At 38.0% G+C, this 15,150-nt stretch overlaps 1 protein-coding gene across 1 annotated transcript; it reads left to right on the forward strand.

The window, feature by feature from the left end:
- The first annotated feature begins 5,954 nt into the window (after positions 1-5,954).
- LOC128967439 (ovalbumin-like) lies at positions 5,955-11,208 on the forward strand. Its single transcript, XM_054381557.1, has 7 exons — positions 5,955-6,122; positions 6,702-6,752; positions 7,299-7,427; positions 8,114-8,231; positions 9,454-9,596; positions 9,757-9,912; positions 10,813-11,208. Exons 1-7 carry the CDS (start codon positions 5,955-5,957, stop codon positions 11,206-11,208), a joined length of 1,161 nt encoding a protein of 386 aa, XP_054237532.1.
- Positions 11,209-15,150: the final 3,942 nt, after the last annotated feature.

Consider the following 15,150-nt stretch of genomic DNA (forward strand, 5'->3'; position numbering starts at 1 on the left):
TGTTGTGTAGATCTGGAATCAGGATACAATACAGAAGTCAAGTTCACCAGATATTAAAAAAAAAATAAATCTCTACAGTAATTTTTATTTTATACTTGCAGATGATGTGAAAAAATGATCACTGACAAAACTGCAACTGCTTCCTAGATGTTTTTGTAGGTCCTAAAATTCAGACCATTTCTGATGATCTGGGACTGACACACAGGTTTGGGTATTTCCATAATTCATGAATTATAACCAAGATTAAGGGAAGGGGAGTCATAGTTGTGTAGGAGAGAGGGCTGAGGGACACTTGGAAGGCAGACCTGACTGAGTTAAATATACTGGCTAAGTGTTATATGCAGCAACAGAAGACCACTGTGGTAGAAACAGAAAGAAACCCTTGTGAACACAGAGTGGCACTGAGCAACAAAAGGATAAAAAGTGAAAATAGTGGCACAGACCTGAGGTTCACTATAAATAGTGTGAGAAATTATTTTATTAGATATAGACACGTTGATTCATAGGATCATACAATATTTCAAGTTGGAAGTATCCTTGAGTTGGAAGGATCATTGAGTACAACTCTCTTCTCCTTGTGGGACTACCTAAAACTAAACAGAATGCTAAGTATTTTCCAGATGCTCCTTGAACTCTGACAGGTTTGGTGCAGTCACCACTTTCCTGGGCAGCATACTCCAGTGACCAACTACCCTCCCAGTGAAGAACCTTTTTCTAATGTCTAATCCAAACTTCTCCTGATGCACCTTCATTCCACTTTGAGGTGTCTTATATCTTGGTGTTACCAGAGAGTGAACATCAACACCTTCTGTTGCACTACTAACCTGGAGGAAATTCTGAATGATGAGGTCATTCTTCAGCCTTCTCTCCTTCAAGCTGAGCAAACTAAGCAATCTCAGCTGCTCTTGTAAGTCTTGCCTTCAAGGTCTTTCACCATCTTGGTAAGTTTCCTCTGGGCAGACTCTAAGAGTTTGATATCTTTCTTATATTGAAGTGCTCAAAACTGCACACTGTACTCAAGGTGGTGCCACACCAATGTGTAGAGTGTAGAATGCAGAGTGAAGCAATCACCTCCCTTGACCAACTGGCTATGTGCGGGGATTGAAGAAAAAGAGTTAAGCACTTTTGAGTCTGAAACACAGTGTTCTGATAAAGAAACAGATGTGCTAATTAAAACAAAACCTTGGGAGGTGTTAGGGTGGAAAGTGGACAAGATAATGGACATCTGTGGTGGACCTCAGTAGTGTAAGTGTGCATCAGTGTGAGAGCTGAAATCCCCGCCACTGACAATAAGCAGGCTAGCTCAGTCTGGAAAGCAAATGAGAGCTGTATTTACAAGCAAATCTACAATCTATGATGAGATGCAATGAATGTGTACAAATATACACAATTCACAACATTTACAAATATATACAATCAACAGAAAAGCACAACCAAGCTCTCTTTGCTTCTCCCCAAAGGGGACTTTCCCAAGGGGCCTCTCTCCCAGGGGCCTCCTTCCCCCAGATCCCCTGGCAGAAAGCACAGAAGAAGTAGAGAGGTTGTTAACTTAGCTCACCAAGGTCAGAGTGTTATCTTCAGCCAGAAAAGAAGAAGAAGCAGCAGCCAGACAGCCCAGCAAGCAAGCTGAGAGCTCAGACTCCGACTGCCCCGATTTTGTTTTGAGTAGTGGTTCTTAAACATTTCTATCTATCCAATGGAAGTGTTTAGAACAATCATTATTTTGCTTTCTTACACCCAATAGTGACTTATTTACATTCTTTAGCTTTCTCTGCTTGAACTTTGAGAAGAAAAATTAAAAAGATAGTTTTAAACCATCACAAAGTGTTTTTGAAATGCTTAGCCAATCACTGTTACATATTCTTTGGGGGTCCATGCCCTTAATATGCCACAGCTATGCTGTACCTAATGCTCCTAGTCTTAAGACAGTTTATGGTGAAGTGTTAATTAAAGTATATTTAGAACCACCAAAGGAGGTAACAGACTGCTATATCCATAAAAATATAAGCAATTTTTAAAAAGAAAAAAAAAGAAAAATGAAAAAGGTTTAATTATAGATGCCAGGGTTGCTTTGGAAACACCTTGCCCTTACTGACCCAACCTAGTATCTACTCAGATAAAAAGGCTGACAGTGTTTGCATAGTTGTCCCTTTTCTGTAGTGGAGACTATTAAAATGAGTTCATCCCAGGCTCCATCCCTGGAGGGGTTTCAAAGCCCTGGAGATGTGGTGCTGAGGGACATCGTTTAATGGTGACCTGGCAGTGATGGGTTAATGGTTGGACTTGATGATCCTGAAGGTCTTTTCCAACCCAAACCATTCTAAGATAAATTATTCAGGATCCTCCATCTGACAGCAGGGAAGATAGAACTTCTCAGTGAGAGTTTCCATTAAAAAGCACAGCATTCTCCTAATTTCACAAGGCTTTCTCACCTTTGCAGAAGATCTCCCTTTGAAGGGAGGATGAACTGGGAGTTGAGGCAGTAGCTGAGCTTCCCAGCCTGCTGGCTGCATCCATGTGACATGCTCTCAGACCATGCCTCTAGAGAGATTGAAATCTTCCTATTTAAACTGTCTCCATACTTCCTCTCTCTTAAGGAGATCTCTGACCATTCTTCTCAGCTATATTCTCAGTGACTTAATTCTTAAAGTATCTAGAGGCATTTCTTTGAGGATAGATGATAAACAGTTCCTTGCCTCAATGAGAGATAAAACTGTCCTTCTTTACCTTGTCATTTCACCAGGATATTTCAGTGTGGCAGGGCTGTTTGGTATACATTGATCTGTATATTAGCAAACAGAGCTAAGTAGACTACATGTATGCAACTTGTTACTGGTACATGATTTACCAGATGGTGGAGATTTTTGGTTAACAATGCTCCTGGGATACTCATTCTGCATGCATTTTTTTCCTATCAACACAGCAATACATATTTTATAGGTGGAGAGAGTGTTTTTTTTTTAATATGATCAGTAAAAGCAGACAATTTTTAGGCTTCTTTAAAGGTTGAAACAGAAGCAGAAGGTCTGACTTAGAAGAATTTTTCTGTCCTTAAGTATAGGTATATATCAGTCAGACTACCTTTGGGAAACCAAAAAACCCCAAACCAAACAAAACCAAACCACTTCACTGATACCTGGTAACAGCTTGACAAGGAGAATGTAGATTTCTATGACACGTTTGTTTTCACAAATGGGAGCAGACTGAGAAAAACAAAATTGCACTAAAATGCCTCTTCTCTTTAAGAGAGATCACAATCATCTCCATATACTTTTTTTAAAATGACAAGGCACTGACTTCGAGATTTTCCTCCTTTTTTAAAATCACACAATGCTTTACAGAGGTCAGAATGTTTTCTTTACTGTTTGTCCATTCTGTTATTTCAATACAGAACAATAGCTTTTATAATTTAAACACTTCTGTAACTGAAATATGTTTGTATTGTATATTATTAGTGTCCCACAGAGCATGAACATCCCTTGAGCTGGATTTCACAGTTCCTCTGTCATCTGCCAGGCCATTGATTTATTCATTGAAGAGCTGAGAGATACACTGCAGGTGCATGCCAGAGATGCATTTGGACCTGACTAATTTTAACTTTGTCTTGAGCTACATTTTGCTATTACTCCCTGAGAATAAAAGTTTGCTACAAACCCCTCATACTCATCAGAAGAGCTTTTATTAATATTCCAAATTTTCAAAGAAAATGTGCCTGTTTTTACTTTGATCTCAGTTGGTTTTCTCTCACACACTTCTTCATTTTCCTACTTTTGTTAGTAGATTAATAAATCAAGTCCTATTCTCATTTTTATCTTCCCTAGCATGACTCAGATACATTTTCTACATTCAAAAATGATCTATTGAAAGAGATCTGCTACTACAGCCATAGTAACAAACTATTATTGACAGACAATTATGGTTTTCATCACAAAGATTTTCACAGGTTTTGTTTTTATTAGCATCATAGTATCAAGTTACAAATCAGGCTTAAAGGAACATGAGTATTATTTCCCATTTTTCTCTCCAGTCCAACAGTCCTGATGTACTGGCAGCAAAAACCGGATTACGCAGGTTAAAAAACTAATATTTGCTCTCCTTTCAATTAAAAATGGATCCATTCAAAGTAAAAGATGACTTAATCCTAATAAATTATTTTCATGTTGACAAAGGTCAAGCTTTGAAAAGCAGCAGCAAGAAGGTTACAGATCGGACTGTATAAATTCTCAAGGACTCTACCAGTCTGTATACCTGCACTTGGGAAGCTGTATTGTCTGCGGTGCTGAAGCTCCAAAGGTAGATATTTTTCTACGAAAATTTACCTTCTCATTATACAATTTCTTGTTTATGCCTAAACTTTAAAAGACAGCAATTATTTTGTTGTGTTTAATATCTTCAAGAGTAAAGTATTTATAGGATATTCTCTACAAACCTTCTGTGCATGCATTTTAACCTGTTTTATCAAGTATTTTCTTTTTTTTTAGGAGACTTTTAAAAAGTTTATCCTTTGTGCTTTAAAATATTCTTTTGTGCTTAAAATACTCTTTTTTTTTCAGAGCAGTTCATCCTCTCATTCACTACCTTTTCTAGTTTGATTTTGGCAGCCAAAGAATAAATTTGCTTGTTTGACTTCCAGTTCAACAGAGTGCACTGAGAGGAAGACTGTGTCATTCAGTGAATTTCATAGGTTTATTTTAGTGTACAATTTCTCCAACAGTTGCATTCCTAGAAAATAGCTCTGGTGAACATCACCCGAGATAAAAAATGTATGTGTGAATGTATAGATGTATTTTTACAACAATCTATAAATATGAACCTGTGGACACAAAAGAGAATTAGAGAACTGTGTGTGCAAATGCTTCTGTATACATGGTTGTGAGTAAAAACCTTACTGGAGTTTAGTACTCCAAATACAAACTTAAGACCCAAGTATTAAACACCTACATAAGGTTTTGAGAGATTTTGGGAGACAACTAATTTTCACAGTTTCTATAAATCACTGGAAGGAAACTAGATTCATCCTGATATCAATAGTTATATTTTCTATAAGCACAGTGGCTGTACAGGACTTTCAGTGTCCAGCACTTTGTGACAGCCTCAGACAGAAGCAAATAATAAAGATTTTACTGCTCTATGCCACAAATACTCATTTAACAGTGCTGTAATACGGTAGACATTGCTGTTTTATCATGCCTGTGTTTCTATTCTGTCTGAATGTCACTAACAAAATTTAATTTCTCAGAAAGTTTATAGTGTAGTCTACCGAGATATATTTAAGTAAAGCAATCTGTATGAAAATGCAATAGGATGGAATGCAAATTCTCTGCACAAGTCTTTCTCTAGACAAGAATTTAGGCAAATCATCTATTGTCTATCCATTGCTGAAACAAGGGCAAACAGAACCTTTGAAGATCAGCTGTAAGATCTAAGTAAGTATTGTGCAACAGATAGATCTTTTACTGCATTTTTTATTTTTAGAGAATAAAAATAGTCAGCGGAAGTCTGCTTTTACTGATATCTGTCCAAAACTAGAGTAAGTCTACTAAAATTTGCACTTCCAATATCCAGCTTTGCAGTTATATCAAAGACAGCTCATATTTTCTTGCTTACATTGAAGGTACTACAAAGTACCAAGGAATCCTGAAAATAAGCACAGGCAATTGTTTGCCTACTTTGAACAGATGCACAGAAATCACATACGTATTTAAGACCTCTAGGGAACTTTACTGTCCAAAAGGCAGCTGAATACAAACACAAAAAGAAACAGATTAATTAATTCAGATTTTCTAACATGTACAACAGGTGAACAATAGGAATGTTTCCACAGAATGACTTCAAACCCGCTTTCTTTGTATTTCATTGCCTTAAAAAGTGCATTGCTCTATATTTGCATGGTATATCATCATTAAATTGTCATTATTCTTCTGCTGTTTGCTCTAGACAATACCAGTTTCACAATGGGCACTATTGGTGTAGCAAGCACCGAATTTGGTCTTGATGTATTCAGGGAGCTGAAAGTCCAGCATGTCAACCAGAACATCCTGTACTCCCCTCTGACCATCATTTCAGCTCTGTCCATGGTCTACATAGGTTCAAGAGAAAACACCAGGGCTCAGATAGAAAAGGTAAGGCTACACTTAAGAACTTAAGCTTTTTCTGTTCAATAGAACTATACTGCTTAATTATATGATAATCTCCCTTGTACAGCTCAGAGGCTAGAAATTCAGGACACAGAGTTATCAGAAGCTTCAGCCACTTCAAACTCCACAGTGTTAAACAAATGCATGAGTGAGAAATCTTGAACCTAGATTTAATTTTAATTTTATCAGTTAACAGTAGGATTCTGAAAGAGAATTACATATTCCTTTTTTAAAAAAAGTAGATAGAATCTTGAGGGAAAGAGTCAAACATGACTCTGGACTACAAAATATTTCACATGGGTTTCCTGCAGCTCTTGTTTCCTTCATAGAGAGTGACTGGCTTGATACCTGTAAGAATGTTTATTAGTAGCACACAGTGGAGCTGATTTCTAGATGTTCAATAGAAAAAGAGATCATCTAAGCAGGCAACAATATGCACAACTATTCAGAGATGGTACAGATGGTTTGCACTGTTTGAATCATGCAGCTTCTCAGCCAACAGATTAATTTCAAACATCATATGTTAAGTTCAGTTACATAACCTACTATTACTTTCAATTACAGGTGGTTCCCTTTGACAAAATCGTGGGATTCAGGGAGACTATTGAATCTCAGGTAAAGAAATAATTCTGTCTCCTTTGCTGTGTCACTTTCTCCTAAAAGCAGAACCTAGCAGATACATCACTCTCTTAGCAGGTCCAACTCCTCTCTAACTGGCAGCTAGTGGTCTGCATCCAGATTTAGGGCAATGTTGAGAGAGAAAGGGGAGGATTCATAACAAGGTGGAAGATGAAGCCCAGAATCACAATATTGGGCAAATAGGGAAAAGTAGAGATACGTTTATGTTTAAATGAGAGAGCTGAATGTTACTCATTAAATGGTGTTAATTGGGAATGAAGGAAAGCTTACCTGATCTAGTGGAGCTAGACTACTGTAGCAAGTAATTAAGAGTCCCCCTGAGAGAGATGTGAAGAAATTACAGCAAAAACCCAGCAAAGAATTGGATGTTTAAAGAAAATTACTACACTGGTATATTTATAACAACAAGACATACAGGATGAACAACAGTTTTGTAAGAAGCATCTGATTAGAAACCTATTAAATACTAAAACAACAATAATGTCATGTATATTTTTATTTGTCTTCATGCCAACAATTCAGTGCAGCACATCTGGAAGCTTCCACTTTTCACTTAAAGATTTGTTCAGCCAAATCATCAAACGAAGCGACAATTATTCACTCAGTTTTGCCAGTAGACTTTATGCTGAGGAGACATACCCAATCCTGCCGGTGAGTTGCTCTACGTCTGACTGGAGTGTGTTTGCTTGTCAAGGCTCTGCCATTCTGTAATGTGAAAGACCTATCAGAAGCTGAGGTTCTGCTAAAGACATTTTCTTCCATATGGAAGACAGGATTCACAACTGCTCTAATCCTATGCAGTCTTGAGAGAAAATGTCCCTGTACAAAAAGATGTTCATGCAAAGTACCATCACGATCCAATCATGTCAAGGTTGTTAAGAAAGGTAACTTTTGTTAGAAATAATTAACTCCAATTGTTTTCTCAGCTTGTAAACCAAACCTGAATAATAGCTTCAGGTACTCAAAAATATTCCAAGTTTTCCCATTATAAGAAATCTTTAATCTGAAATTACAGGACAATATCATTGCAAAATAAAAAGTTTAATAATAGGCAAAATGGGAAAAAAAGCCCAACTGTTATTCAACTGAAATAAATACCATTTTTTTGGATCAAACTCAGTTCTGGAAAATATTTTTTTTTAAATGCCAGCCTATACTCTTTCTCGAAGCAATGAATGTTAAAACTTCAGATTCTTATGAACTAGAATCACAGCTTAATCATTAACCTTAATTAGCAGGTTATACAGATTTGTTAATTTCAGATTAATTTCATGCATCTCGCATTTGCAAAATGCTTTGATATTCTGATCTGGAAAGAGTATACTCTTCCCTTGCAGGAATACTTACAATGTGTGAAGGAGCTGTATAAAGATGGTGTGGAAACTATCAACTTTCAAAGAGCTGCAGATCAAGCCAGAGAGATCATCAATTCCTGGGTTGAAAGTCAGACAAGCGGTAAGAGCAAACTAAGTATCAATACAGGTATTTTCTCTTGTGCTGCTATGTTTGAACAACATATGAGAACACCTAAGACAGGAGATAAAAAAAACGTCACCCCAGATGTCGTCTTCTGTTCCTTCTCTTGGATAATAGATCAGTTCTAGGATATAGAACTATTATTTAACATTTGATTTGGTTGTTTCTTTGTTTTTCTCAAAATATCCTTTCTGTAAAACTCTCTGTATCTGTAGGGGCTTTGTGGGTATATGACACAGTCCTGATGAAAGGGACAGCACTAGAATGTGCTTTGTAAGCAATGACAAATGATTTGACAATGTGGATATCCTTTGAGCAGTGCACTTTGTCCTGAAACTTCCCAGGGTTCTTTGGTGCATATTGAGTACTACATGTAGTCATAAGGCACTTGAGATGTCTTAAAATATAAAGGGTGATGCAAAATTACAGAGTTAAGGAATGGTAGAGAGGTGTATGAAATGCAGAGAAAGGGATGTGCACAACTGGGATTTTAACCCTGCTGCATCTCCATGTTGTTTCTCTACTCTTCCAACTTCTTCCTAGCTCCTTAAAAACATTCTCATGTTGAAATATGTGGTCTGAATCTCACAGATAAGAGACATTGAATTTTGACTGAAATGAAAATATTCACAGTCACAATCTCTAGTGTGATGTCATGCTCTGAAGGAGAAAATCACAACATAATCAAGCTACTGCTGGGAAAGGACTAAGGGGAAAGCTTGCTACATGCATGAGGACTGCAGAATAAACAAGAACAAAGTATACAAAGGAAGCAGAGTAGAATTCTGGTTTCCTTTTCTGCTACCTTCTTTACATAAGCATCTCATTTGAGCTTTGGTTTGAAACAATAATTATTTATGTTTACTGCTTGGGTTGGAGACCACCTAGGCTTAAAAGGTTCTAATGGTTCTTTGCATTCTCACAAAATAAACAGGTTTACTTATTTTGTAACAAATAAATCTCTGGGTGTTGTATTTGTCATAATCCTTGGCAGAGAACGAAACAACAGCTATTGCTAACAGCACTGAGGGAATTCAACCTCAGAAGTAAAAGATTACAACTGCAAAACTAAACCAATGTCCCTACCTTATCCCCTCCTCCCCCTACATTCTATACCCTTCATTTAATGTTGTGATTGCCAAGTAAGATATGTAATACAAGGGTGTGTTATATATGTGTCTTTTCCTGTGCATTCTTAAAGGAATGATAAGAAACATCCTCCAACCGAGCTCTGTGGATCACCAGACTGAGATGATCCTTGTCAATGCCATTTACTTCAAAGGACTGTGGGAAAAAGCATTTAAAGATGAAGATACCCAGACTGTGCCTTTCAGAATGACTGAGGTACCTGAACATATGTCTCCTTAAAGTGTCATCTTCTAGAATTTAGGAAGTGTACAGTAGTTACAAAATCTTCCTGAATAAGAGCAATCAGTAGTTTTAGTCATAAGTAGACATTTCTGCACTCTTTGTGAAAACTATTTTATCTTATTTGGTTTTGCAGCAAGAAAGCAAACCTGTGCAGATGATGTATCAGATTGGTTCATTTAAAGTGGCAGAGGTGGCTACAGAGAAAGTGAAGATCCTGGAGATTCCATATTCCAGCAGGCAGCTGAGCTTGTTGGTCCTGTTGCCTGATGATGCCTCTGGCCTGGAGCAGGTATGGTCCTGGCAGCTGGGTTGTAGAAAATCATAAATACAGTGAAATGTAGGTGCTGTAAAACCTTTCACAACAAACTTACCCTAAAACACTTCACCAACACAGATCTGAATACTGGCATAGAAGCATGGAGCTCTCTCAGTGTCCTGCAGTAGTTTGTGTTGAGCATGAATTGCTTAAGAAACTGCTTTAGTGGGCTAAATACTGATCTCCACAGAACAGATTCTTCTTAGCTAAGCAGATGTTACTGCACCAGCTTGAACTTCAAAGGTTTTATACCTCCATCCCTGCACACTGAACATGTTCATGTTAACATTACTGTCATTATTGCTTGGTTTGACAGTATTCGACATGCTTCCTTCCTTCAAAAATCAAACTCTCTAAAAACTGAATATCAGGGGTACAGAAATGGTTAAAGCGATTTCATAAAATAAACTGTACACAACACACTATTGTTGATAGGAACAGTTGTGCTTATTGTTGTAAGCACGACTGTAGTTAGTCTGAAAAGTAATGTAATAGATGATGGCTCATTAAAAGGTTACCAAAACAAAGAGGCATTTGAACACAGGCTTTTTTCAGTAATGATTGATAGTTCAGGTCTCAGCAATTGGTTACCATTAACATTTGATTACATGGAGGTCTTAAATGTAGACAGAGTTTACAACTCAAAAACACATAATCATATTTGGAACATATTTTCAAAACCAAGAAGATAAATAGGGAAGAGATTTAGGTGAAATTTGAAGAGTAGCCATACCTAGAAAAAATACCATGACCAGAGCAGCCAGTTTAAAGGAAAAAAAAAAAAATCAAACAGCAAAACACCACCATTCCTGCCCTGCCACAAAAGAAATCATGCTCTCAACCTAAAGATCTTATTTGCTTGTCTCCTTGCAGCTTGAGACTGCAATCACCTCTGAAAAACTCGTGGAGTGGACCAGTTCTGATGTCATGGAAGAAAGGAAACTGAAAGTCTATCTCCCTCGCATGAAGATTGAGGAAAAATATAACCTCACATCTGTCTTAGTGGCCTTGGGTGTGACTGACCTCTTCCGCTCATCGTCAAATCTCTCTGGCATATCTTCAGCAGAGAGCCTGAAGATATCTGAAGCTGTCCATGAAGCATTCGTGGAAATCTATGAAGAAGGCAGTGAAGTGGTAGGCTCATCAGGAGCTGGAATAGAGGATGCAAGCATCTCTGAAGAGTTTAGGGCTGACCACCCTTTCCTCTTCTTGATCAAGCACATACCAACCAATAGCATCCTCTTTTTTGGCAGATGCGTTTCCCCCTAGAGAGAAGAGAGCTGATTTTTCCCTCACAGCAAGACTCCAAGTGCTGCATTATCATGGATAAAAAGATTCACATACTCTCTTTTTCATGCATATTTTCTAAAACCAGAATGCTTTATTTAAAATAAAACCCCCCAAACTTAAGTCAGAGAAATTATGTCATAAAAAAGACCCCTTCTGCTTTTCCTTTCTTCAAACTAACATTATTTACTCATGGGTGAAGAGTTAAGGGAATGAAAATTGGACCCAAAGATACCATGAGCATGAACAGAAATGTTCCTGGTGCAAGTTAACAATAACAGTGCTGAATCATCACACTAAAATAACACATTTATCAGCAGAAGTTTTATGGAAAAAAGATGCAGTCTTCTAAACCAAATTTCTCTGTCACCCAGCTTTGTGGTTACTCCTTTGGAATTAGTCACTCGAAAGCTCCCAGATTAAACTGTCACCATCCATTCTGACAAGGCAACTGCATTTCTTTGTGCTCTGGTTACTACAAGGCTTTTCCTCAATTTCAAAAGATGCATTATAGAAATCTTAAAATTCAGATTTCTCCTTACATCCTTCTGACTCAGTTGTCGAGACCAAATACAGCATGATACTCTTCAAATTGTTTTCCATGTATCCATGTCTAATAGGTCTTGCTGATATACTCATTTACTCTTTTAATCATAATAAAAACATTTAAGCAAATAAATTTCACCTGGAGTATTTCAAGTTCATTTGGGATGGCTATACATACAAACTGGAGGACAAAAGGCTGGAGAACAGCCCCACAGAAAGAGATCTGGATGTTTGGGTTGATGGCAAGTTCAATGAGTTAGCAGCATGCCCTGGCAGCCAAAAGGGCTAACTGTGCTCTGGGGGCATCAGTCACAGCATAGCCAATTGGTCAAGGGAGGTGATTGTTTCAGTCTACCCTGCACTGGTGTGGCACCACCTTGAGTACTGTGTACAGTTTTGAGCACCTCAATATAAGAAAGATATCAAACTCTTAGAGTCTGCCCAGAGGAAAGTGACCAAGACAGTGAAAGACCTTGAAGACAAGACTTACAAGAGCAGCTGAGATTGCTTAGTTTGCTCAGCTTGGAGAAAAGAAGGCTGAAGAGTGACCTCATCACCACCAAGAGATAGGACACCAGAAAATTGAATGAAGGTGCATCAGCAGAAGCTCAGATTTGACATTAGAAAAAGATTCTTCATTGAGAGGATGGTTGTTTACTAGAATATGCTCCCCAGGGAAGTGGTGACTGCATCAAGCTTGTCAGAGTTCAAGGAGCATCTGGAAAATACTTAGTCATACAGTTTTAGTTTCAGTAGTCCCACAAGGAACAGGGAAAGATGAGAAATGGGAGTCTGCCCTAACTCTGGGTTAACATGCAATATTGAGATCTGTCAGGAGGGAACTAGCATGCTCCATACAAGCCAGAAATACGTCATTATTACTAATGCAGTGCTGTGTATCACAGCTGAAAAATTCAGGCTCACCCTTCATATTTTTGATCTTAACTGCTACCTGGGATACTCATTACCTCATTCATTAAAGGGAAAACTGCACTCTTGCATATGTGAAAACAGTGTGCACAATCACGAATAGAGAAACTCTCCTGTCCTTTCTCAGACAGATTATGCCTCTTAGTAGAGCTGATTTTCAAAAGACAAACACTGTATTTATTAATAACTGTGTCTAGGCCAAATAATGTAGAAGGAGTTGTAAAGTATGATGAATTGTGCCGGTCCTGTCAAATTTCACCACACCTTTGCTTTCTGCAGACGTGAAAAAAAATACCTTAGCAATATTTATACAGGAAATCATCACACCCTCTGGCAACTCATAAGGTCTGAAATACTGTTAAAGTATGTCAGCAAGGACTGGTAGGCAAGGGTCGGTTTGAAAACTTACTCATAGGAGGTATGCATCAGATAGCTGTATCTACGCTGTTTCAAAATGAAGACACATGTATTCTCAACCAAAACATAAAAGGGAAAAAAATACCCAAAGAACCAATCTCGCTTAAATGTAAAACCTCTTTGAGATGTCAGGACAGTACAAACTTATCCTGCATAAAAATCCTGTTAACACAGAATGGTAAGGGTTGGAAGGGACCTTTGGAGATCATCTAGTCCAACCCTCCTGCTAAAGCAGGGTCACTTGTTATACCACAAACCAGCATCTGAATATACAAATCAGCCACAGAAAAGGCTGTGTAAAAGCAGAAGCTATTGTTTCTCCGTGATGGAGAACAAAATGCATTTATATAGCTGAGATCTGACCATGGCACTGATATCCTGCCAATGTTTATCCTGACCAGATGAAAACAGGAATGCCTACAATGAAAAAGCCCACAGGTTTTCTTCCAGTAGGAAGGAGAGTGTTAATACAAATATAAGTCTTCTAAAGTGCTGATGTGTTGACATAGTATAGAGTGGGAGTAAGAGTGCTGCTGCTATTTAGAGTCAAAAGCAGCACCACCCATTGAGCCCTGTCCTCTGGTGGTGCTAATTTAAAGGAAAATATCATCCATCCATCACAGTGATTCAGCATATGCTGTCTTTCAAGAGGAGTAGAATTTTAGTTATTTGGTATGTAAGTTTGGTTGGTTTTTTTTTGTTGTTGTTGTTTTTGCTAGTGACAAGCCATGCTGTTCAAGAGATGTTTTGAAAAAGGTATCTTTAAAACCTTGTCCAAAATCACAAGTCTCTCATCCAGTTTAACCTAGTGCTTCTTATAAACTGAAACCTCACCCACTCCATATATAGCAACAAGCAGCATTACAAATTAGGAAATTAAATTGACCCCTGCTTTAAAACCAGAAAATCCACAGTAATTACTCAAAGGGATGAAGTCTATTCAGTGTATCCATCACTCACTCAAGAACATGGCTTAATTCAAAAAGATTGCTCAAATCATTTAAGCTTTGGAAATCAGTTAAGGCTGATGCAAACTTATTACAACATTCCCAGGAGCAGTGGAAACGGTTAATTCTGCAGTGAACACCTCTCATATGCTGTGCTGCTCTCTGCAAAACGTAACATGGACCTAGTTCCCACTGACACTGAGACACGCTGATCTTGTGTAGCTACAAATTCAGAAGACCCAAGGGGCCATCTGATTAAAGTCATGTAGTTCCTCACAAATAGGAAGGTGACTTTAACAAAGCTTTTGGTTGCCAAATTATATTGACGCAGAAGGTTCACCATTGGCAAGGGACCCCTTGCAGCTGCACCTTCCTATGCCTTAAATCAAATTTTGTTCATTCCTCATTACAGAATCCTCTGTACCAGTCACTGAGCTACAAGGTAAGTCCATGATAAACTCATGCTCATAGACAGCAGGTCAAAAGAAAGTTCTCAGAAAGTTGTTTATACTGAGGAGAGGGATCGTGTTAGTGAGTCTCAGTGTCAAGAAGGCAGCCCTGGAGAGGTAAGAAGCTGTTATACATGTTTCCAAGAGAGGTGAAGAAAGAAATAAAAGGCAAGGATAGAATTTCACAGGGGGTTTTTTGTTAGGGCTCAGAGGGGAAACGGAGAGCTAGAAAAAAGACAGCAGAGGAAGGGGTAGTATCACTGCAAAGAAAACCAGGCAAGACAAGAAAAGAAAGAAGGTTTGATCTAATATCCATTTCTGGGGAAAATAAGGACTAGACCTCTGAGTTGCTACACTGATCAAACAGAATGCTTTCAGATCAGGGTGAGGAAACAGAAGAAGAAGAAAAATGAAATCTAATCTGAGACCCACACTGGATTCTAGCAATACCACAGATAATAAAAGCAAGGGTCTGGTTCCTGTTTCTTAACCTTCACTATCTCACTGTGCCAACATTTCTCTGGTTGTACAGTCTTAGAATGCCCTAAGATTAGCAAAATCTGATTTTCTAAAACAGAAACCCACCAGGAGTGACAAATATATTCTCAGTAAGAAACGGATCATAGACTCATACA

Source organism: Indicator indicator, chromosome 6 (genome assembly GCF_027791375.1).
Source record: "Indicator indicator isolate 239-I01 chromosome 6, UM_Iind_1.1, whole genome shotgun sequence".
Taxonomy (NCBI): Eukaryota; Metazoa; Chordata; class Aves; order Piciformes; family Indicatoridae; genus Indicator; species Indicator indicator.